Genomic DNA, 26,305 nt, shown 5'->3' on the forward strand with positions numbered 1-26,305 from the left:
TTGACCAAATGGGAACAGTACATATTCCAATGGAACCTCCTTGTTATCCTCACTTTAGATACTAATTTCTTGCCTTTCCTTAACTAGGCTAGGACTTCTAGTACTATGTTGAACAACAGTGGTGACAGTGGACATCCCTGTCGAATTCCTGACCTTATGGGAAAACCTCTCACTTTTTTCTCATTGAGAATGATATTCACTGTGGATTTTTCATTGATGGATTTTACGTTCCCTCTATCCCTACACTGTGGAGAGCTTTAATCAAAAAGGATGCTATATTTTATTAAATGCTTTTTCTGCATCAGTTGAGAGGATCATAAGGTGTTTGATCTTTCTTTTGCTAATGTAATGTATCACATGGATTCATTTGCAAATGTTGAACCATTTTTGCATCCCAGAAATAAATCTCATCTTGTTGTGGTGAACAATCCTTTTAATATGCTGTTGGATCCTATTGGCTAGTATCTTGGTGAGAATTTAGACACCCGTGTTCATCAGGGATATTAGTTTTTTTTTTTTTTAATTTTTATTTATTTATGATAGTCACAGAGAGATAGAGAGAGGCAGAGACACAGGCAGAGGGAGAAGCAGGCTCCATGCACCGGGAGCCCGACGTGGGACTCGATCCCGGGTCTCCAGGATCGCGCCCTGGGCCAAAGGCAGGCGCCAAACCGCTGCGCCACCCAGGGATCCCGGGATATTGGTTTTTAATTCTCATTTTTGGTGTGGTCCTTGACTGTCTTGGGGATCAAAGTAATGGTGACCTCATAAAACAAATTTAGGAATTTTCCTAGTATTTCTATTTGTCTTTTGAACTAACTTCAGAAATATAGGTATTAGTTCTTTAAATGTTTGGTAGAAATTTGCTGGGAAGCCTTCTGGCCCTGAACTCTTGTGTCTTGGGAAATTTTTGATTACTGATTCAATTTATTCCTGGATTATGGGTCTATTCAGGTTTTCTTTTTTTTCTATTCAGGTTTTTCTATTTCTTACTGTAAGTTTCCAGGAAGGCAACCATTTCTTCTAGAATGCCTAATTTGATCCCATATAGTTCCTCATAATATGTTCTTTTTTTAATAATAAATTTTTTTTTGGTGTTCAATTTACCAACATACAGAATAACACCCAGTGCTCATCCCGTCAAGTGTCCCCCTCAGTGCCCATCACCCACTCACCGCCCCCCCCCCCCCCCCGCCCTCTTCCCCTTCCACCACTCCTAGTTCGTTTCCCAAAGTTAGGAGTTTCTATGTTCTGTCTCCCTTCCTGATATTTCCCACACATTTCTTCTCCCTTCCCTTATATGCCCTTTCACTATTATTTATATTCCCCAAATGAATGAGAACATACACTGTTTGTCCTTCTCCCATTGACTTAATTCACTTTATTTTTTATTGGTGTTCAATTTGCCAAAATACAGAATAACACCCAGTGCTCATCCCATCAAGTGCCCCCCTCAGTGCCCATCAACCATTCACCCCCACCCCCTACCTTCCTCCCCTTCCACTACCCCTAGTTCATCCCCAGAGTTAGGAGTCTTTTTGTTCTGTCTCCTTTTCTGATATTTCCCACTAATTTTTCTCCTTTCCCCTTTATTCCTTTTCACTATTTTTTATATTACCAAAATGGATGAGACCATATAATGTTTGTCCTCCTCCGATTGACTTATTTCACTAAGCATAATACCCTCCAGTTCTATCCTCGTCCAGGCAAATAGTGAGTATTTGTCATTTATAATGACTGAGTAATATTCCATTGTATACATAAACCACATCTTCTTGATCCATTCATCATTCAATGAACACAGCAGCTCCGTCCACGGTTTGGCTATTGAGGACAATCCTGCTATATACATCGGAGTGCAGGTGTACCGGCATTTCATTACATTTGTATCTTTGGGGTAAATCCCCAGCAGTGCAATTGCTGGGTCCTAGGGCAAGTCTATTTTTAACTCTTTGAGGAACCTCCACAGAGTTTTCCAGAGTGGCTGCACCAGTTCACATTCCCACCAACAGTGCAAGAGGGTTCCCATTTCTCCACATCCTCTCCAACATTTGTGGTTTCCTGCCTTGTTAATTTTCCCCATTCTCACTGGTATGAGTTGGCATCTCATTGTGGTTTTGATTTGTATTTCCCTGACGGCAAGTGATACGGAGCATTTCCTCATGTGCTTGTTGTCCATCTCCATGTCTTCCTCTGTGAGATTTCGGTTCATGTCTTTTGCCCATTTCATGATTAGATTGTTTGTTTCTTTGCTGTTGAGTTTAATAAGTTCTTTATAGATCTTGGATACTAGCCCTTTATCTGATACATTATTTGCAAATATCTTCTGTTCTGTAGGTTGTCTTTTAGTTTTGTTGACTGTATCTTTTGCTGTACAAAAGCTTCTTATCTTCATGAAGTCCCAACAGTTCATTTTCGCTTTTGTTTCTTTTGCCTTCATGGATGTATCCTGCAAGAAGTTACTGTGGCCGAGTTCAAAAAGGGTGTTGCCTGTGTTCTCCTCTAGGATTTTGATGGAATCTTGTCTCACATTTAGATCTTTCATCCATTTTTAGTTCATCTTTGTGTATGGTGAAAGAGAGGGGTCTAGTTTCATTCTTCTGCATGTGGATGTCCAATTTTCCCAGCATCATTTATTGAAGAGACTGTCTTTCTTCCAATGGATAGTCTTTCCTCCTTTATCGAATATTAGTTGACCATAAAGTTCAGGGTCCACTTCTGGTTTCTCTAGTCTGTTCCATTGATCTATGTGTCTGTTTTTGTGCCAGTACCACACTGCCTTGATGACCACAGCTTTGTAGTACAACCTGAGATTGGGCATTGTGATGCCCCCAGCTATGGTTTTCTTTTTTAATATTCCCTGGGCTATTCGGGGTCTTCTCTGATTCCACACAAATCTTAAAATACTTTGTTCCAACTCTCTGAGGAAGGTCGATGGCATTTTGATAGGGATTGCCTTATATGTGTAAGTTGCCCTGGGTAGCATTGACATTTTCACAATATTAATTCTTCCAATCCATGAGCATGGGATATTTTTCCATCTCTTTGTGTCTTCCTCAATTTCTTTCAGGAGTGTTCTGTAGTTTAGGGTATATATCCTTTACCTCTTTGGTTAGGTTTATTCCTAGGTATCTTTTGCTTTTGGGTGCAATTTAAATGGGATTGACTCCTTAATTTCTCTTTCTTCAGTCTCATTGTTACTGTATAGAAATGCCACTGATTTCTGGGCATTGATTTTGTATCCTGCCACGCTACCAAATTGCTCTATGAGTTCTAGCAATCTTGGGGTGGAGGCTTTTGGGTTATCTATGTAGAGTATCATGTCATTGGCGAAGAGGGAGAGTTTGACTTCTTCTTTGGCAATTTGAATGCCTTTTATGTCTTTCGGTTGTCTGGTTGCTGAGGCGAGGACTTCCAGTACTATGTAGAATAGCAGTTGTGAGAGTGGACATCCCTGTCTTGTCCCTGATCTTAGGGGAAAGTCTCCCAGTGCTTCCCCATTGAGAATGATATTTGCTGTGTGCTTTTCGTAGATGGCTTTTAAGATGTTGAGGAATGTTCCCTCTATCCCTACACTCTGAAGAGTGTATCACTCTGAAGAGTGATCAGGAATGGATGCTGTATTTTGTCAAACGCTTTCTCTGCATCTATTGAGAGGATCATATGGTTCTTGGTTTTCCTCTTGCTGATATGGTGAATCACATTGATTGTTTTACGAGTGTTGAACCAGCCTTGCATCCCGGGAATAAATCCTACTTGGTCAAGGTTAATAATCTTCTTAATGTACTGTTGGATCCTATTGGCTAGTATCCTGTTGAGAATTTTGCATCCATGTTCATCAGGGATACTCATCTATAATTCTCCTTTTTGGTGGGGTCTTTGTCTGGTTTTGGAATTAAGGTGATGCTGGGCTCATAGAACTAATTTGGAAGTACTCCATCTCTTTCTATCTCTCCAAACAGCTTTAGTAGAATAGGTATGGTTTCTTCTTTAAACGTTTGATAGAATTCCCCTGGGAAGCCATCCGGCCCTGGACTTTTTTGTCTTGGGAGGTTTTTGATGACTGCTTCAATTTCCTCTCTGGTTATTGGCCTATTCAGGTTATCTATTTCTTCCTGTTCCAGTTTTGGTAGTTGTGGCTTTCCAGAAATGAGTCCATTTCTTCTAGATTGCCTAATTTATTGGTGTATAGCTCTTCATAATATGTTTTTAAAATCGTTTGTATTTCCTTGATGTTGGTAGTGATCTCTACTTTCTCATTCATGATTTTATTAATTTGAGTCTTCTCTCTCTTCTTTTTTTTAAAGATTTACTCATTTATTTATGATAGACAGAGAGAGAGAGAGAGAGAGAGGCAGAGACACAGGAGGAGGGAGAAGCAGGCTCCATGCCAGGAGCCCGACGCAGGACTCGATCCCAGGACTCCAGGATCGCGCCCCAGGATCGCGCCCCGGGCCAAAGGCAGGCGGCCAAACCAATGAGCCACCCAGGGATCCCCTCTCTCTTCTTTTTAATAAGGCTGCCTAATGGTTTATCTATCTTATTAATTCTTTCAAAGAACCAACTCCTGGTTTTGTTGATCTGTTCCACAGTTCTTCTGGTCTCTATTTCATTGAGTTCTGCTTGAAACTTTATTAACTCTCTTATTCTGCTGGGTGTAGGATCTATTTGCTGTTTTTTCTCTAGCTCCTTTAGGTGTAAGGTTAGCCTTTGTATTTGAGTTCTTTCCAGTTTTGGATGGATGCTTGTATTATGAGGTATTTCCCCCTCAGGACTGCTTTTGCTGTATCCCAAAGATGTTGAACGGTTTTATCTTCATTCTCATTAGTTTCCATGAGTCCTTTTAATTCTTCCTTAATTACCTGGTTGACCCTTTCATCTTTTAGCAGGATGGTCCTTAACCTCCACGTGTTTGAAATCCTTCCAAACTTCTTCATGTGATTTAGTCCTAATTTCAAGGCATTATGGTCTGAGGATATGCACGGGACAATCTGCATTTTTGGTATTGGTTGAGACTATTAAAAGATATGAGTTTAGTGTCATCATGATATCTATTCATCCGTTTTTGTGGATTGTTCCATTGGACTTCTTCTTTAAGGGGAATCTTTAGAGTCTCCCCTAAAATTTCTTGCAGAGCTGGTTTGGTGGTCACATATTCTTTCATTTCCTGCCTGTCCTGGAAGCTCTTTATGTCTCGTTCTAATATGAATGAGAGCTTTGCTGGATAAAGTATTCTTGGCTGCATGTTTTTCTCATTTAGAACCCTGAATATATCCTGCCAGCCCTTTCTGGCCTGCCAGGTCTCTGTGGAGAGGTCTGGTGTTAATCTGATATTTCTCCCCATATAAGTTAGGGATCTCTTGTCTCCTGCTGCTTTAAGGATCTTCTCTTTATCTTTGAAATTTGCAAGCTTGACTATTAAATGTCAAGATGTTGAATGGTTTTTATTGATTTTAGGGGGGGATCTCTCTATTTCCTGGATCTGAATGCCTGTTTCCCTTGCCAGATTAGAAAAGTTTTCAGCTATGATTTTTTCAAATACATCCTCTGGGTCTCTGTCCCTTTTGGCGCCCTCGGGAACCCCAATTAAATGTAGATTTTTTCTTCAGGCTTTTACTTACTTCCTTTAATCTATCCTCATGATCTTTTAATTGTCTCCTTTTTCCTCAGTTTCCCTCTTTGCCATCAACTTGTCTTCTATGTCACTCACTCGTTCTTCCACCTCCTTAACCCTCATTGTTAGGACCTCTACTTTGGATTGCATTTCATTTAATTGATTTTTAATTTCTGCCTGATTAGATCTACATTCTGCAGTCATGAAGCCTTTTGAATCACTTATGTTTTTTTCTAGAGCCACAAGTAGCTTTATAATAGTGCTTCTAAATTGGCTTTCTGACATTGAATTGTAATCCAAATTTTGTAACTCTGTGGGATTGAGGAGTGTTTTTGATTTTTTCTTTTGAGGTGAGGTTTTCCTTTTAGTCATTTTGCTGAGTGCAGAGTGGCCAAAAACACGTTGTGTTGGGAAAAGGAGAAAAAGAGGGAAGATAAAGAAGAAAATAAAAAGAAAAAAAGAAAAAAGAAAAACGAAGAAAAAAAGAAAATAAAGAGAAGAAAGAAAAAAAGACGAAAACAAGGGGGCGGGGAAGCAAACAGAAATCAAAAAACAAACAAACAAAAGAAAAAACGAGGTGGAGTATCCTCTGATTCTGTATACTGTAAATCTCTGGAGTTCCCCTGGAACTTTACAGTGCTGCTTGGTCAATAATTTTTTTTTCCCTGTTGGTCTAGCTGGTCTTCTGGGGGAGGGGCCTGTTGTGCTGATTTTCAGGTGTTAGCACTTGGGGGAGCTGCTCTGCCCCTGCCTGGTGCAGGGCTCAGTGGGGGTTGTTCACCCCCTGAGGCCCCGGGAGGAAGCCACAGTGGCGGGGCCAGCTCTGCAGCCCTGGAGTCAGCTCCCGCAGTAACTCCGGGGCTCTCTGTCTGCAGGGCCTGGAGGCTCCAGGGCGGGGCCGCTGATCTGCTCAGCTCGGGGCAGGAGCGTCCTCGCTGTCCTGGGCCCTCCCTGCCTCTGCCTCTCCCGGGGGAGGCCGGATTCTGGGCTGTGTCCCCGCGCCCTGTGCTCCGGGGCCTGCGCTGTTGGATTCGCTCCCGCCCCGCAGCCCCCTCCGCGGAGCCGCCGCCCGAGCCCCACCGAGCTGCTGCAGCCCTTTGGGAGCTCGGCGCACTCTCCAGGGCGCAGGTCTCTGTTCGTGTCCCAGGGAGCCCAAGGGCATCCCCGCCCTCCTGGGTCCTGCTCCACCTCCCTGCGAGCCCCTTTCCACCCGGGAAGGTTGGTGCAGCTCCTGCTTCTCCGGGACGGGGCTCTCCTGTCCTGGGGACACTCGCCCCAGCCTGGGCCCGGCTCCTCGCGGGGCCCCTCCCCCTTGGAGGCCTTTTGTGTCTTTATTTCTCCCCCACCCCACATCTTCCTACCTTGATAGAAGCGCGAACTGTTCTCACTGTAGCATTCCAGCTGGACTCTCTTTAAATCTCAGGCCGAATTCGTAGGTTTTCAGGATGATTTGAAGGTTATCTAGGTAATTTGTTGGGGACAGGTGACTGGGGACCCTACTCTTCCACCGTCTTGCCCCGCCTCCGACCAAATGGAATCTTTTAAAAAAATAAAATAAAATAAAAAATAAAATTATACACCATCTTAAATTTATTAATATATCTTCAATAATCACCACAGAAAATAGCAAGTGTTTTTGAGGAAGTGGAGAATTTGGAACTCTTGCCTATCATTGGTAGGAATGTAAACTGGCATAACCACTAGGGAAAACAGTATGAAACTTCATCAAAAATTTAAACATGGCTTTGTCATATAAAGTTGAATTCTAATTCTGGATAAATGTCCAAAAGTTTTGACAGTATGCTTTATGTAAAAATTTTATATTATATATGTATATATATTGGAGTTCGATTTGTCAACATATAACACCCAGTGCTCATCCCGTCATGTGCCCCCCCTTAGTGCCCATTACCCAGTCAACCCATCCCCCATGCCCACCTGCCCTTCCACTACCCCTTGACAGTATGCTTTCAAAGAGATATTTGTACATCCATGTTCATAATAGCATTATGCAGTTACTGAAAAATATATGAAACATATGTGTCCGTTGAATGGACTTAAAAGCAAAACTATAATATATACAATCGAATATTAGTCTTAAAAATGAACAACTGAAATATGTTACAACATGGATGAACATTGAGGACATTATGCAAAATGTAAAAAGCCAGTCACACAAATCATACAGACTAGTATGGTTCCAGTTGTATAAAGTACTTAAGGAAGTCAAAATCAAGAAGTAAAGTAGAATGGTGGTTTCCAGGATGTGTAGGGCATGGTGGAATAATGAGTTGTTTAATGGGTATGGAATTTCTGTTTTTCAAGTTGAAAGAAGTTTTGGAGATTGATGGTGGTGATGATTGCACAATATGAATGCATTTAATACCATTGAACTGTACACTGAAGAATGGCTGAGATGGCAAATTTTATATTATGCATGTTTTTTTCACAAAAAGGAAAAATTGGAAAAATTAAATTGAACATTAAAGCAATTTATGTTGCAAGTGAACTATAGGAGAAAAGGTATAATCAATAATCTAAGAAACAAAGCAAATAAACAAAGGGGGGAAAAAGAGACAGAGGCAAACAAAGAAACAGACACTTAACTACAGAGAACAAATTGATAGTCACCAAAGAGGAAGTGAATGTGGGGATGGGTGAAATAGGTGATGAGAATTAAGTGAATAGGGGGTGCATTTGCTATGATGAACACCAGGTATTGTATGGAAGTATTGAATCACTATATTGTCCACTTGAAACTAATATTGCATTGTAGATTAACTAACTGGAATTTAAATAGAAACTTAAAAATATTTTTAAAAAGATTAAGAAATGAGTCAATCGGAGAAGGACAAACATTATATGTTCTCATTCATTTGGGGAATATAAATAATAGTGAAAAGGAATAGAGGGGAAGGGAGAAGAAATGGGTAGGAAATATCAGAAAGAGAGACAGAACATAAAGACTCCTAACTCTGGGAAATGAACTAGGGGTGGTGGAAGGGGAGGAGGGGGGGTGGGGGTGAATGGTGACGGGCACTGAGGGGGGCACTTGACGGGATGAGCACTGGGTGTTATTCTGTATGTTGTCAAATTGAACACCAATAAAAAATAAATATATTATTAAAAAAAAGATTAAGAAAGAGATGTGAAAAACTCCAACTTAATCTCTACTGCAGTACTGATTAGTGTTGTTGTTATTACATAAATTGAACCTAGTTTCATACTTTATACTCATGAAGATAATAATGAAAAATTTTACAAATTTTATTGAAGACTAAAAGTTTAGTGAAGATATATATACAAATATGTGAAAATATATTTTGTAGTCTATATTTTGTAGACTAATATATTTCACAGATAGAAATTTATTAGCAATGATGAAATCTGAAGCCCTTGTTAATATTGGTAAAAACTTTGATGCACATTACATTTAATAATTTTAAGGGCATAAAAAATGCCACTGCAATATCTATTAGCATATTTAGCTGTATTAATTGCATGATTCTTCAAAGTCCCAAGCGGATTTATCAACAGAATATTTTATCCAGTCCTCTAAGCAGAAGAGTAAAACTAAGGATGATGTCACTTTGCCACTTTTCTTTATACACTTAACCGTGTAATAGTTCATTTACCAATATAGAAGAGGTGCGTAGTGTCTTCTGATGATGGATTCAACCTGAAAGGTGGGCAGAACTGCAGGAGAAAAACAGTGGCTATGGTCCTTGACTTGTTCTGTTCTAGTCTTTCTATTAGTTCTTGACAATATTTTCTCTGTTTTCTCTATTATTCTTAATGAGAACATAGATGCAGATTTCCTTCTGAAACTTAAAACACTTGTGTACTCAACTGCATTCTATTACACTAGAAAGTGGGTTTGAAATTTCCCATTATTGATAGAAGAAAACAGAATATATTTTTCCTATATTGTTGGATTATTTTTTTCCCAGAAAGTGAAATTTTTCAGAAGAATAACTGGTTTCAATTTGAAGAGAATTAATTCTGGTAGTTAGAACACTAAAACAAATACCTTGATTATATTTATGTTTTTCTGCTTAAACTAATAACAGGTTGTCTAAAACTCAAATTATAAATTGTTTTTTTATTTTTTATTTTTATTTTTTTATTTTTATTTATTTTTTATTTTTTAATAATAAATTTATTTTTTATTGGTGTTCAATTTGCCAACATACAGAATAACACCCAGTGCTCATCCCATCAAGTGCCCCCCTCAGTGCCCGTCACCCATTCACGCCCACCCCCCGCCCTCCTCCCCTGCCACCACCCCTAGTTCATTTCCCAGAGTTAGGAGTCTTTATGTTCTGTCTCCCTTCCTGATATTTCTCACACTTTTCTTCTCCCTTCCTTTATATTCCTTTTCACTATTATTTATATTCCCCAAATGAATGAGAACATATAACGTTTGTCCTTCTCCAATTGACTTATTTCACTCAGCATAATTGCATGATTTTATTTATCTATTTATCTATTTATTTGTTTGTTTGTTTGTTTATCTTATTTCATCTTTTTACAGTTTTTTTTAAATCAGGCTCCTAGGGAATATAACTAACATCACACAACTAAGCTGAAGATGACTTTGTCTCAGACCAGTAGTGGGATCCACAGCTTGTAACTCTTAGACACGATCCTCCCTTAACAATTTATATATCTTCAAATTATAAATCTTCAAATTATATATCTTCAAATTATATATCTTCAAATTATAAATCTTCAAATTATAAATCTTCAAATTATATATCTTCAAATTATAAATCTTCAAATTATAAATCTTCAAATTATAAATTGTTAAGGGAGGATCATGTCTAAGAGTTACAAGCTGTAGATCCCACTACTGGCCTGAGACAAAGTCATCTTCAGCTTAGTTGTGTGATGTTAGTTATATTCCCTAGAAGCCTGATTTAAAAAAAAAAAAAAACTGTAAAAAGATGAAATAAGATAAATAAATAAATAAATAAATAAATAAATAAATAAATAAAATCATGCAAAGTAATAGAACTGCTGGAATATGCTCAGCCTCAAATAAAAATTCAATAGTATTCTGCCACCACTATTAGTCATCCCCCAACTTAAATAGTAAACTGTTTTCATGAAACTCAACAAATTAGATAGAAAGGAGTAAGAACCAATAATCAGGAAAGCTCCCTTATGGTACAGACAGCACTTCCTCTGTCAGATGCTCTGAGTAGACTGTTCAGTGTGGCTTGTTCACAATCACCGCCACTTATTAAAGTGCATCAATGACTTTACCAGCAAACCCAGACACCCTCCTGCTTTTCATTTATTCATTCAGCAAACTGTGAATCTTTAGTGTGATTCACTAATTGAAATTAATCTCTTAAAATCTAAATAACAGAAGAAAAACTTTGAATTTACATGTCTCTATTATTTACCAGATAAGTCTTTGTTTTGTTTTCCCAAACATAATCACTTTAATGCACATAGCAATTAATTTCTCATGGAAACTGATATACTGAGAAGAAAATGAGGCAACACTGGGATGTCTGTAACTCCGATCCATTTTTTATTCTCTATCTTGCTTTTCAGTGGCTATGCCTAAGTTACATGTTGAAAAATATAAAGAAGAATTAAACTTGGCTGCTTGTAAGGAGGTGGTAGTCATTCTATTAAGAAAAATATATATAAATCTTATTTAAAGTATAATTGTATTTATTTTTTCTTTTTTATTTTTTTAAAGTATAATTTTAAAACAGCTACAAAGTACTACAAAAAGCAATACACACAGAATACATATGGCCTTTATGAAGACAAACAATAACAATTTCTTCTATATTTTCTCTTATGGACATTATGATCTTTGTAACTTTTTAATTTTCTGACATTAAATATTTTTATTTTATTTTAAAAAAATGTTTTATGTATTTATTTGAGAGAGAAACAGTGAGCAAAAAGAGAAGGCACAAGCCATGGGTAGAGGGAGAGGGAGAAGCAGATTCCCCACTGAGCAGGGAGCCTGGGGTGAGGTTCAATCCCATGACCCTGAGATCATGAACTGAGCCAAAGATATATGCTTAACAAACTGAGTCACAAAGATGGTCCTGTTTTATTTTTTAAAGATTTCATTTATTTATTTTAAGAAAGAAGGAGTGTGAGTAGGGAGAGGGACAGAAGGAATCTCAAGCAGATTTCATGCTAAGTGCAGAGCCCCATGTGGGGCTCAATCTCATGATCCTGAAATCATGACCTGAGTTGAAATCAAGAGTCAAACGCTCAACTGACTGAACTACCCAGGCATCCCTTATTTTATTTTTTTAATGCTAAAATTTAAAAGCCCTTGCCAATAATCCTATACTCTTGAATGCTGAAGGAGTAGGTAACACTGCAAATGATTTAGACATCTTGATATAAATATTCAGTACTTAATACAAATATCCAACAAATGTGGATCTCACTGCAAAATAAAATTATCTTTCTATCAAATATTACTTTCATTAGCAGATGGAAGCTGATCTTAGTGAACCATTTAAAAACAGTAAAATAAACTAAAACACACCTACTGACATAGTCTATAAGGATGAGCATAGTCTATAGTCTTCTCAGCATATCAGTTTCCATGAGAAATTAATTGCTATATATGTAATATATATGCTTACATATATATTACAACAGATACATACATATATATTACAACTGATATATTTATTTATATATACATATATGTATATCACCTATTCACTTATGTATTTATTTAATTATATATATATTTGTATGGAATAAGCATAAATAAAAATAAACATACACACTTATTCAAGTTGTTTGGGACTACAGAAATTGTGAAGTCTAAATTTTAAGTATATGAATATATAAATATATGAATAGATGCTAAACCATATGAAGTAATGCATCTTGATCTTGCACCATAAGACAATAATGGTCACAGCTATCTTTTACATAGATCCTACCCAATAACTAAACATTGGTATGAACACTTTAGACTAAAGTATACATGTTTATCAGTAACTAGTAATGTTCTAATCACTTTTGTTATTTTCCCTCAATCCTTACTACAACTGAGCTAAAAAATTGTTTATCTTGGTTTTATATAGAGTAGACAGAGAAACAGTGAGTAAAGAGCAGGGGGGTTGGGTCTATGGTTGCATTTGGGCTGAGATTCTAAACATCTCACCTAAAGTCCCATAGGTCTCCAAAAGTTCATTCATGTGTGAGAAACCTGACTTTTTCTTGGTTGGGTGCATTCCTCACTCTACAAAACCACAAAAACTTCACAGGAAAGCTTGCTTCTCTGGGTAAAAGAATCTCTAATATTTGATATTATGTATAATTTAGTTTCAAAATCTTTCTTACCTGGAATAAACCTCTAAGAATTTTAAAAATATTCTTGTTGGTAAACAAAGCATTGATGTTAAATCAATTTAGACTTGTATAATGAAAACTGCAGAATTATATTGTTTATCTATTTTTCAATAATTCAATGATTTGACTTGTTGGCTTAAGTTTGTCAGGTTTAATCCGATTGGTAGTGAAATGAAAAGAGGGGCCATGCAAAAGTTGGAAGAAACAGGCTTTTAATGGGTCGCGCTCTTGGGCGAGCCGAGGCCCTGCAAGGGAGTGAAGTTGGGGAAGTCTCAGGGCCAAGAAGTCACGTGCAGGGGAGTACAAGCGGGATTTTTTAAGGGGGAGAGTAAGGGTTGTGTGTCTGTATGGGGTGATAGGTATTAAGGCATGTTACTGGCAGAATTAGTATGGGGCGATAATTGCTTATGCCCTATATGGGGTCTGATACAGTTCAGATTTCCTGCATAGGTCCTGTCTTCCCCTGATAATATGTCCTTGGGCAGTCTGCTGGTGGTGGGAAAGTTCTGAGGCAGGGGTAACAAGATAGAGGATCCACTGCCATTTTGTTGGTGCCTCCTGATCTTCCTTGATCCCGCTGGCCCAACAAAGTTGACCTTTTGTAAATTCCCAATATATGTTTATGTATGACACTATCTGTTATGAGGAAATGTCATGACCCGAATTGTGTCAACTTCAATATTAATAACCAATTATTCACAGTTGTAATTTTTTAGTTTTATGATAGATTCACAATAAGTTCTGATTAATAATCCTCAATCGATAGGCCCATAGGACTTTCTCTTTTTTACACAAGTAGGTGTGCACAAACACAAAATTCTCAGTTATTTCTTAAATCATTTCAGGTATTTGCATTCCATGAGTGATCCATTGCCTGCAAAGCTTTCACTGGTGAACTTGAGGTCTAGATGAACTGGGCTTAGATGAACCCTCATGGACAACAAAACTTGGATGGTCAATGACAGTGGACAATCTGATTTCATCCTGGTGGGAATTTTCAGTCAGTCAAAACACCCAACTTTTCTCTGTGTGGTCATTTTTATTGTTTTCTTGTTGGTATTGTCTGGAAACTCTCTCCTGATATTTCTGATATACTCTGATGCTCACCTCCACACTCCCATGTATTTTTTCATCAGCCAGTTGTCTCTCATGGATGTAATATACATTTCCATCACTGTACCCAAAATGCTTATGAACCAGGTTATGAGTATGAATAAGATCTCAACCCTAGAGTGTGGGATGCAAATGTTTCTCTATGTAACACTAGGAGGTTCAGAATGTTTTCTTCTAGCCACCATGGCTTATGATCGCTATGTAGCCATCTGCCATCCTCTTCATTACCCTGTCCTCATGAACCATAGATTGTGTCTTCTACTGGCATCTGGCTGCTGGTTTCTGGGATCTGTGGATGGATTCATGCTCACGTCCATCACCATGACCTTCCCCTTCTGCAGAACTCGAGAGATCCATCATTTCTTCTGTGAAGTCCCTGCCATAGTGAAGCTTTCTTGCTCAGACACTTCCCTCTATGAGACAGTCATGTACCTGTGCTGTGTCCTCATGCTTCTTATCCCTGTGGCAGTCATTGCAAGCTCTTATTCTTTCATCCTTTTCACCATCCACAGGATAAACTCAGCAAAGAGCCAGAAATCCTTTGCCACGTGTTCCTCCCATATGACTGTGGTCATTCTCTTTTATGGGGCTGGAGTCTACAACTATATGCTTCCCAGTTTTTACCACACCCCTGAAAAAGACATAATGGTGTCTGTCTTTTATACCATACTTACTCCATTGCTAAACCCTTTAATCTATAGTCTGAGGAATAAAGATGTCACAGAAGCTTTAAAGAAAATGGTGAATGTAGGACCTGTCTTTCAAGAAATTATAAAATAGAAAATTAATATTTTATTCTGTTTTTTCTTCTCTCTACACATTGGAACTTAGGAATCTTATGCCAATGATTCCTTAGGGAATACCTTAGTACATAAATAAATTTCTTGGGACCTCATACCATGGTACTTTATATCATATGCACAACTACTTTATGAATTTCTCTAATGTACTACAATTATCTTTGATTCTAAATCTCCATTCAAAATGTATTGTACTATGCTAATATTTTGAGGTAAAATTAAAGTTTATAACTGTACTCTTATTATATAGAAGAATACTTACATTAAATATATAATGAATTATTTACAGGATAAAGATCATGTGGAGGTAAGAAATTTTCTCAAATAAAAGAGAGAAAAGGAGATAGAGATGGAGAGAGAAAGGGAGGGAAGGCAGAAGGGAGAGAGAGAGAAATTTAGACTGACAGAAAAGTGATAAAGCAGAGTAGGTACAGTGTTAACAATAAAGAGTCTAGGTAAAGAGTATAGGATGTTCTTTGTACCACTCTTATTCATGCTTCATTTCTACAAATTAAATTAAGTCCAAGCAAATAGCTAAGATAGTCTTTCTGTCCTTTTTTAAAATCCTTTTTTAAAAAAAATCCTTTTTTAAGGATTTTTAGTCTTAATTTTCAGCTAAAAATAGCTAAGATAGTCTTTCTGTCCTTTTTAAAAATCCTTTTTTAAGGATTTTTAGTCTTAATTTTTTTCATACTCTAAAGTGATGCAAAAAGCTATTTTATTTTATATTTTATTTTATTTTATTTTATTTTATTATTTTTAGCTAAAAATAGCTAAGAAAGTCTTTCTGTCCTTTTTTAAAATCCTTTTTTAAGGATTTTTAGTCTTAATTTTTTTTTTCATACTCTAAAGTGATGCAAAAAGCCTTCAGAGAAAAAAAAAAAAAAAAAAAAAAAAAGCCTTCAGAGAACAAAAGCTACATAGAGTAACCTGAAACAGCTTACACTGAGCTTGGGCCTCTGGCAGTATGCCTAGGTAAAGACAGCTTACAATCAGTGGAACCAACTCTTCCCACAGACAAACAGCAACATCTCTTGAACCAAGTTTATGGATCACTAAAAAGCTTCTGCACTATGGGAAAATAGTGAATAGAATTGAGGGTTTTTTTATGAGGTTTTAAACTTTTTCTTTTTCTTTTTTGCTTTTTCAACTAGTTTCTCATTTTATCAATTCTTTGTTTTTAAATCTTTTTAAATTTTCATTCTTACATTTATATTTATAGGCATTCTTCATTTTTGGCTTCTTTTCATTGAGATATATCTGTATCTATCTATATATAGATATATATCTATATCTATCTATCTATCTATCTATATATATATATTTATATCTATCTATCTATATATATTTCATTTCATTTCCTTTCTTTACAATTTTGGGATTTAATGTCTTCCACCAAACAAACCAAAATACATCTAGGACCAAATGACTCCCCTGTTTTATCCATGTGTAAGAATAAATTATATCTTTTTTCCCTTTTTAAAATTTTTCTTTTTTGGTTTCTGATCTCTTTGGATTTGTCTAGTGTGTATTTTGCTGAGGTCATGGATGATATTTTCTCACTTTAAATGAGGTGCAATCTAAAATGGATATTCTAACAGATTGAGTAAATGAGGCAGAAGAGAGAGTCGGTGACATAGAAGACAAAATTATGGAAAGGAAGGAAGCTGATGAAAAGAGAGGAAAACAACTGATGGACCATGATGGGTCAAGAGATCAGGGATGCCATAAAGCAAAACAATATTAGAATTATTGGAATCCTAGAGGAAGAAGAAAGAGATAGAGGAATAGAAGGTATATTTGAGCAAATCATAGTTGAGAACTTCCCTAATCTGGGAAAGAAACAGGCATTCAAGTCCAGGAAGCACAGAGAACTCCCCTCAAAATCAAGAAAAATAATCAATGCACTGAAATATAATAGTGAAGCTAAGAAATGTCAAAGATAAAGAGAAAATCCTGAAAGTGGTTTGAGGTAAGATGTCCTTAATGTACAAGGGTAGAAACATTAGTTTGGCATCACAACTATCCACAGAGACCTGCAGGCCAGAATGGGTTGGTATGATATAATCAGGGTGGTAAATGAAGAACATGCAGCCAAGAATACTTTATCTTCAAGACGGTCATTCAGAATAGAAGGAGAGCTAAAGAGCTTCCAGAACAGACAGAAACTGAAAGAATATGTGATCACCAAGCTAGCCCTCCAAGAAATATTAAAGAGGATGTTCTAAGCAAAGAGAGAGTCCAAAAATAACAAGCCAGGAAGAAACAGACACACTATAAAGAAAAGTGATCTTACCAGCAATGCAATGGCACTAAATTCATATCTTTTAGTAGTGACTCTGAGTGTAAAGGGCTAAATGCTCCAGTCAAAAGACAGGGATATCAGATTGGATAAAAAAGAAAGACCTATCCATATGCTGTCTACAAGAGACTCATTTAAGACACCTCCAAAATGAAAATGAGGAGGTGGAGGACCATTTATCATGCTATTGGACATTATAAGAAAGCGGAGGTAACAATTCTCATATCAGACAAATTAAATTTTAAATCAGACTGTAGTAAGGAATGAAGATGGACACTATATCATACTTAAAGGATCTATCCAACAAGATCTAACATTATAAATATTTATGCTTCCAATATGAGAACAGCCAATTATATAAACCAAATAATAACCAAATAAAACACATTGATAATAATATAATAATATAATAATAATAGTAAACTGTAACACCCAACTCACAACAATAAAAAGATCATTTAAGCAGAAAATCAACAAGGAAAGAGAGCTTTGAATGACACACTGGACCAGATGGACTTGACTTATATATACAAAACCATCCATCTTAAAGCAATAGAATACACATTCTTCTCGAGTGCACATGGAACATTCTCCAGAATACATCCATTTCTTCCAGATTGCCTAATTTGTTGGCACATAGTTGCTCATAATACATTCTTAAAATTGTTCGTATTTCCTTGGTGTTGGTTATGATTGTCTTCATTCATTCATGATTTTATTAACTTGGTTCTTTTTTCTTCTTTTCTTTTCTTTTCTTCTTAATAAGGCTGGCTAAGGACTTATCTATGTTATTCTTTCAAAGAACAAGCTCCTTGGTTCATTGATCTGTTCCACTGTTCTTCTGGTATCTATATCATTGAGTTCTGCTCCAATCCTTATTATGTATCTTCTCCTGCTTGGCTTAGGCTTCATTTGCTTTTCTTTCTCCAGCTCCTTTAGGTGTAAGGTTAGCTTGTATATCTGAGATTTCTCTGATATTTTGAGAGAGGCTTGTATGAAATGTACATCCCTCATAGGACCACCTTTGCTGTATTCCAAAGGTTTTGAACAGTTGTGCTTTCATTTTCATTAGTTTGCATGAATCTTTTAACTTATTCTCTAATTTGCTGATTGAACCATTCATCTTTTAGTAGGATGCCCTTTAACCTCCAAGTGTTTGAGTTATTTCCAAATTTTCTCTTATTATTGAATTCAAGTTTCAAAGCAATTGTGGTCTGAAAATATGCAGGGAATAATCCCAATTTTTTGGTATCAGTTGAAATATGATTTGAGACCCAGTATGTGGTCTATTCTGAAGAAAATTCAATGTTCACTTGAGAAGAATGTGTATTCTGTTGCATTAGGATGGAATGTTCTATGTATATCTGTGAAGTCCCTCTAGTCCAGTGTGTCATTCAAAGCCCCTTTTCTTTGTTGATCTGTGTGGATGATCTGTCCATTGCTGTGAGTGGGGTATTGAAGTATCCTACTATTATTTTATTAGTATCAATGTATTTCTTTACTTTGGTTATTAATTGGTTGATATAATTAGCTGCTTCCAGATTGGAAGCATAATATGTATAATGGTTAGGTATTTCTGTTGGACTGATCCTTTCTGCATGATATAGTGCCCCTCTTCATCTCTTATTAGAGTCTTTGGTTTAGAATCTAATTTGTCTGATATGAGGATTGCTACCCTAGCTTTCTTTGGGGGTCCATTTACATGGTAAATTATTCTACATGCTCTCATTTTCAGTCTGAAAGTATCTTTCTGTCAAAAATGAGTCTTTTATACACAGCATATGGATGGGTTTTGCTTTTATATCTGGTTTGATACCCTGTGTCTTTGGAGCATTTAGCCCATTTATATTCAGAATAACTATTGAAAGATATGAATTTCATGACCTTGTATTACCCATATGGTCCCTGTTACTGCAGATTCTCTCTATTCCTTTGGGCTCCCTCTTCACTTACAGGGCTGCCCTCCTTAATATTTCTTGCAGGACTGGATTTATGCTCACATACTCTTTCAGTTTCTGTGTCTCCTGGAAGCTCTTTATCTCTCCTTCTATTTTTAATGACAGCCTTGTTGGATAAAGTATTTGTGGCTTCATATTTTTCTCATTGAGTTCCCTAAATATATCATGCCAATCCTTTATGTCCTGCCTGATATCTGTGAATAAGTCTGCTGTTAATCTGGTATTTCACCCTCTGTATGTAAGGAATCTCTTGTCTCAAGTTACCTTCAGGATTTTCTCTTTATCTCTGAAATTTTTAAATTTTGCTATTATACATCAGGATGTTGATCTATTTTTATTTATTTTTAGAGGGGTCCTCTCTACCTCTTGGGTATGCATACCTGTTTCCTTCCTCATATTATGGAAGTTCTCAGCTATGATTTGCTCAAATATACCTTCTGCACCCCCCATGCACCCTCAGGAATTTCAATAATATGGATTTTTTTTTCAAACTATTGCTTATCTCTCAGAGCCTCTCCTTATGGGCTCTTAGTTGTTTTTCTCTCTTTTCCTCCACTTTCTTTCCATCAACTTGCCTTCTATGTTACTTACTCTCTCTTCTGCCTCATTTACCCTAGAAGTTAGAGCATCCAATTTAGATTTCACTTCTGTTGGAGTGCTTTTAATCTCAGCCTGATTTGAACTCATTTCTGCACTGAGATTCTCTAGTGCTATATGCTCTATGTTTTTTTTTTTAATCCAATTAGTAACTTTATAATTGCCTTCCTGAACTACATCTACATCTCTGACATCTTACTTAAATCCATATCCATTATATCTGTGGCAGAAAGTATTACCTCTCATTCCTTCTTTTGTTGTGAATTCCTCCTACTAGTCATTTTGTCCCATGTAAAATGTCTGTTAGAGTGAGCAGAGTCAAAAATATAAACCATGACCCAAAAAAGTACACACAGGAAAATTCCAAAGAAATTAAGAACCAGAAAATAAAAGGTAAAAGATTAAGATAAAGAAAAGCAAGAGAAAGAGAAAAAAAATGGGAGGATGAAGAAAGGAGAGAGAATATAATCTCACACAGTGTAAAAAAGGTGATCCACGTGGTCCTGACTGTATTTTGGTCTGTTTTTTAAAAGACTCTAAATTCCAAAATTGTAATATAGATATATAGATAGATAGATAGATAGATAGATAAATAAAATATATATATAATATATTTATAAATAAAATTGAATTCATTTAAAAGAAACCAAAACTGAAGACTATATCTATAGTATGTAATTGCAAAATATGAACTTTAAAGAAAAAAAAGACATTAAACCATAGAGTTAATAAAATAAGAAACTATTTGAAATGAGAAAAAAGAAAAAAGTGGAAAATTTTGAACTGAAAGATGAATCATAAGAAAATTAAACCTCAAGTTCTAATTTTTTTTTTTTTTAGTTTTTATTTATTTATGATAGTCACACACACAGAGAGAGAGAGAGGCAGAGATACAGGCAGAGGGAGAAGCAGGCTCCATGCACCGGGAGCCTGACGTGGGATTCAATCCCGGGTCTCCAGGATCGGACCCTGGGCCAAAGGCAGGCGCCAAACCACTGCGCCACCCAGGGATCCCAACCTCAAGTTCTATATTCTATTTTCCCCAACCCTGGAGCTTTCCAGAGCAGTTTGGTCAATAAGCTTGCTGTCCCCCTGTTCTTCCAGCTGGTCTTGGGGAGAGGCCTGCTGCTCTGATTCTCAGGTGTCTGTGCCTGGATGGAGTTGCACTGCCCCTTGCCAGGGGGCCAGGCTCAGTGTAATCTGTTTGCTCTGTGAGGTTTTTGTTCCCTAGAGGCTTTCTGCCCCTCTTTAGAGGGTGAAAACAAAAATGTCCACACCCAGATCTCCAGCCCTGGGGCTGAGAAGTTGTGATGTTTGCTAAGTTCTGCAGACTCCTGTGGAGCCTGCACACTCACATGCTGCCTCGGGGCAGGAAGAGGGACACTGATTTGTGCAATTTGTAGGGTTCCAGCAGGGATAGCTTTCACCCACTCATGGGCACACCCATCTCACCCTTCCCAACAGAAACAGAGGATTGTCCCATTTATGTTCCTTGCAAGGCCCTGGCATGGAGATCATTCATCCGGTCAAGTGTACACCCACTTCACCTGTACCAAAGGAAGATGGAAGGTTGCTGAGTTCCAGCCCTTTGTAGAGACCTACACAGAGAATGGTCAACTGATCAGGCCTTGGTTTGAGGTTTACAGCAAAACAAGGTGAGACTTTTCCTGGGCTTGCTGACCTAAACCTGTTTCTCCACTCCAGTGCTTGGGAACTCTGCCAGGTTAGACACCCTTGTTCTTTCTGTACCTCTGGGAATATTGAGACCCCACTATCCTACTCATGATTCTGCCCTGCTTTACCACTAAGGACCTTTCAGGCAGGGAAGTTTCTCCAGGAGCAGATTTCTACAGGTCCCAATTTTGAGCTCTAGGACTGTATCACTTTCCCATAGCCACATTACAAAGTCTTCCTCCACCTGCCATTTTTCTTCTGGTATATTCCTTGCATTCTTCTTCTCACTCCTACCTTACGAAATAGTCATTTTTCTATTTATGGAGTTCCAACCATTCTTTCCTTACATCTCCAGTTGAATTGAAAGATGTTTAGTTTGGTTTGAATAGCTATTCTGTTGAATTAAGGGGACTGGATCAAACAAGTACCCTTACTCTTACTTCATTTTGCCTAAGTCTTAAATATTTTCCTAGATAACATAAACCTGAAAAAAAGATTTATTTTCTATCTTTCTGGATAGAAAGAGGCCAGTTCAGTAGGCCAATTCATTTTTTTTTATTGGAGGGGGAAGAAAAATTCTAAGATTTATTCTCCAACAAGACAGATAGTATCACCAGTTAAAACTACAGGGCTTTCTTCTCCTCAGATCATATATTCACATGAGCATTATTTGCTTAACAGTGAGAAAGCCTCCAGTGTGCTCTCTGTAACAATATCCACTTCACAGTGTAAACAGGTACTAGCATTGTGTTTAACTTACAATTCAGGACAAAACGCACAATGTGGAAAAAAAAAAAAAAGGCAGGGGAGCCTAAACCATGTTCAATAATACAGATAAACTCTTCATCTACTTTTCCACAATGAAGGGTCCACTCAGATAATAAATTTTCTTTCTCCTTCCCTGTTCAACCATTACAACATGTTTCATCATTATATATACAAAAAAAGAGGTGTTAAAAAAAGAATCACAAAAATATCTTGAATGTCCCGTTGCCCCCACCACATATCAATTCAGGCTTAAGACAGGGTGTAGAATGTACAATTCTTATAAGCACTTGTCTTTCAACCAATTACATAGAACTCTTATACAAATTAATTTCAGCAATACCATCTGGAGATAAATATAAATATATATAAAATTAGTATATATATATATATAATTTTAAAATATTTTAAAATATTTTTTCTTTTTTTCCCCACCATCAGTATTAGGTGATTGTGGGCTGTGTGTACGTATCAACAACACAATAATATATATAACTTTAAGGGACAGAGAAAGAATACAAATTTCTCCGAAAAAAGATCTTGTTTTCCTAAGGTCAGTAATTTACAAGCCATTTGAGACAGACAGAGAAGGTTTGTGGATTGGTAAAGAAACAGGTGCATTTTGAATTGTCTTGTGAGCTGCATTCCTATTTTTGTAAAGATTTGTAAGATAAGGATATTTCCTTTCAGTTCTTCAAATCGTGTTGTAACTTAAATGGTATCAAAGTTTATCTATTTGCCCAATTACATTATCTTCTATTTGTTTATTTCCTTCTGACTATGTAGTTTTAATTCTAAATATTTTGGAAGTATTTAAAAAATCCTTTGGGTGTAAGAGATGTCCCCTGAAAGGGTGCAAGGTCCAGAGCCACTTTCAATAATAGCCATTAATCTCCAAACAAAAACCAATCTTCATGCCTCAGACAGGAAGAAAGCCAAGCCCAGTTACACAAAATAAGATAATGTAGGAGACAATAGTTATTGCTGAGAGAGAAAGTTTCAAATAGCAATAGGTCTGGACTTTAAAAGAGAACATACATTTTTATTTTCCTGTCTAGAACTACAGATGGAGATTTTAAAAGGATTTTAAAATATGTGAAAGTTGAAAAGGAATGTTCACCTTTTCCTGGCTTCCACCAGTTTTTCTGAGATACCTTTGTCAGGTTCTACTATCCACAGTGTTTACCCTGAGCTGTTTAAAGGAATAATGTAGGACTTTATCAGAATATCCTTGCTTTATCAGGTCTCAGAGGGGCCCATCAAAGAACCTTCTTTTGAAGATAGATACAGAAATGTGTCTATAAGGCCCATAACATGGTGGGTTCCTGTTTATAGTTATGTTGTCCTTTCAGCATGGAAAAACAATTCTTTTTTTAAAGATTTTTTAAATTTATTCATGAGAGAAAGAGAGAGGCAGAGACTTAGGCAGAGGGAGAAGCAGGCTCCATGCAGGGAGTCCAATGTGGGACTGGATCCCAGGACTCCAAGATTATGCCCCGGGCTGAAGGTAGGTGCCAAACCACTGAGCCACCCAGAGATCCATGGAAAAACAATTCAATCTAGACTGAGTACTCAGAGGAGAATAGAGGGGAGCAGTAGGACTTAAGCTGTCTCCAGCTAGACCCCATGACTTGACCTTTACTGCTCACTTGTTTGTACTCACCAATATTCACCCCACATTTTTTTCTTAAGCTCTGTTCTTTCTAGGATATCTCTTAACACAAGAAATGGAAAGTGGAGCTACCCCAGCATGATAACCATTGTCTTGACAAGCTCCCCCACCAGCCCAGACCAACCTAGACCAGTTTGAGTTTAACTCCTAACTCCTGCCTGTGCATATGGACTGTGAATGCCTTCTATAATGACCTACAACTACCTTTACCTCATTATAATACTAAAATGTCCACCCAAGAAGGAACACCAATATACATAATGTACAATGTGTGTATAGTCCTGTTTATTTAGGAAGTGTGGGTGACCTTAGGGCTACTTCTGTATAATGCAGGGCTTCCCTATCTAATTATTCATCTTAACACTAAATAAAAGGAACCCATTCACCCTTGCTAAGAGAGTTATGGCTTTGGAAATTATTTTCTGTAATCTCCTTATTTGCTGCAAATAAAATTTTCTTTGTACATTAACTCAACCTGATGTAGATTTTAACTCATCAAGAAGGAAATCCATGGGCAGCCCCGGTGGCGCAGTGGTTTAGTGCTGCCTGCAGCCCAGGGCCTGATCCTGGAGACCTGGGATTGAGTCCCATGTTGGGCTCCCAGCATGGAGCCTGCTTGTGTCTCTGCCTCTGTGTGTGTGTGTGTGTGTCTCTCATGAATAAATAAATAAAATCTTTAAAAACTAAGGAAATCCATGTTGGTTTAGTGATAGCATCAGTCTTATAATCACTTGTTTTAGGTACCTCTTGCATCTTTAATTTTTCATTAACGTTTTCCAATGAATTTGACAAAATTGCTTTGGAATTTTGAAATCTTTTGGAGTAATCTGTTTGCCAATTGAAACAGGTATCTCATTCTGTTTAATTTAGGAACTATTGCTTTCAAATGCACCTCTTAAATGATCTTAGCTAATCAGAACATTCCCTATAATCACCATTGTAATTATAACTTGCTTTTAGTAAGATTTTTGCAATTTTACTAGATAATCTGCAACTTCTGGGACTAGTTCTTAGACATAAAATAATCAGGTGTGCCAGAAGTTGGCATGTTCAGTTCTTGAGAATTTAAAGAATTACTTTAGCCAAATTTTTGGTTTTCTTGAGGCTAAACTAATATCTAAAGGAATGTACCCCTGGATTGGAGTTTGAAATTTTTTTAATGGTTTTATTTATTTATTCATGAGAGACACACACAGAGAGAGGCAGAGACACAGGCAGAGGGAGAAGCAGGCTCCATGCAGGTAGCCTGAAAATGTTTTATAGTACATTATTTCACAAAAGATTTCTGACATTGGCAAGTAACTTAGGGTCATCATCACAGTAGTATTCCTGAGGTAGTGAGCACACTAACAGCCATTAAATACTTGGCCTATGCCTAACCAATTTTTGTAGCTTTCTGACCTGTGACTTCCCCATTAGCAATATTCCTCACCTACACAAATCAAGACTAACAAATATGTGCATTGTAATGTATCATCAGTAACCAACAAATGTTAATGTGTCCTGGCCACAAGAAGGTCTTGTATACACCATCAATAATTCCTATTGAGCCTTGAGTTAGGCAAGCAGTTGGACCAGCAAACCACAAGGAATGGGGACTGTGGACTAATCCCAAACACTATGGAGAACTACAGTTACCACTAATAGTTCTCAGCATTCAAGCCAAGATATAACTAAAGTGTGGTGTTTTTCACCAGAAGAATTGTCATCTGGGGAACCTGGGTGGCTCAGTGGTTGAGTGTCTCCCTTCAGCTCATGTCTGGGATCGAGTCCCACATCAGGCTTTGCACAGGGACCCTGCTTCTCCCTCTGCCTAAGTCTTTGCCTCTCTGTGTATGTAAATAAATAAATAAATAAATAAATAAATAAATAAATATCTGAAAGGCTAGGTGCTTGGCCTGTGACCAATACTTCTGCAAGCTCAGCTGGGCTCAGAGCAAATCTGCCAGCTCAGTTTAGTTCTGGGTAAGTGTGCCAGCTCAATTAGGTCTAGGCATAACCATCCAACAGCTTCAGCTTCTCTGCCCTGTAAAGGAAAGCAAATTAGATCAGGAGCTCAAATGCAAAAAAAGTGGAGCTTAGCACTGAAAATATCTTACAGCCCTTATAAATATTGAGAAAGATTTTAAGTTCAAAGAGTTTACAGGGAACCACATCTGTGGTTTCTTGGTGTACCTGAATGGCATTGAACGTTCCCTCCAGATTCTTTTGCTATGACAAAATCTTTTAAAAAATAAAATTGAGCAAACCTAAAAAACTAAGTAAATCTGAAGACCCTATATGATTTAAAGATTCAGGAATCAGTCATCATCCTATTTAGCAAGCAAAGTGGAGTTCTAAAGGGCTAAGTGAACAAAAATGGTTTTTAAAGGAAGGACAAGGAAGTCATAAAAATAAAACAAATATTATTTCAGGTGAGGTCAATTTCCTGTGGGCGCAAGAGTTTGGTAACTTGGC

The 26,305-nt window shown here is 37.2% G+C and overlaps 1 protein-coding gene across 1 annotated transcript; it reads left to right on the forward strand.

The window, feature by feature from the left end:
* Positions 1 to 8,175: 8,175 nt before the first annotated feature.
* Positions 8,176 to 14,860, forward strand: LOC112911047 (olfactory receptor 2T29-like). Its single transcript, XM_025987366.1, has 2 exons — positions 8,176 to 8,195; positions 13,900 to 14,860. The coding sequence occupies exon 2, from the start codon at positions 13,901 to 13,903 to the stop codon at positions 14,858 to 14,860; it is 960 nt and encodes a 319-aa protein (XP_025843151.1). The 5' UTR covers positions 8,176 to 8,195; position 13,900.
* Positions 14,861 to 26,305: the final 11,445 nt, after the last annotated feature.

This window comes from Vulpes vulpes, chromosome 7, assembly GCF_048418805.1.
Source record: "Vulpes vulpes isolate BD-2025 chromosome 7, VulVul3, whole genome shotgun sequence".
Classification (NCBI taxonomy): Eukaryota; Metazoa; Chordata; class Mammalia; order Carnivora; family Canidae; genus Vulpes; species Vulpes vulpes.

Coding starts and splice junctions, on each gene's coding strand:
- LOC112911047 (XM_025987366.1), top strand. CDS start 13,901: ATGGACAACAAAACTTGGATGGTCAATGACAGTGGACAATCTGATTTC.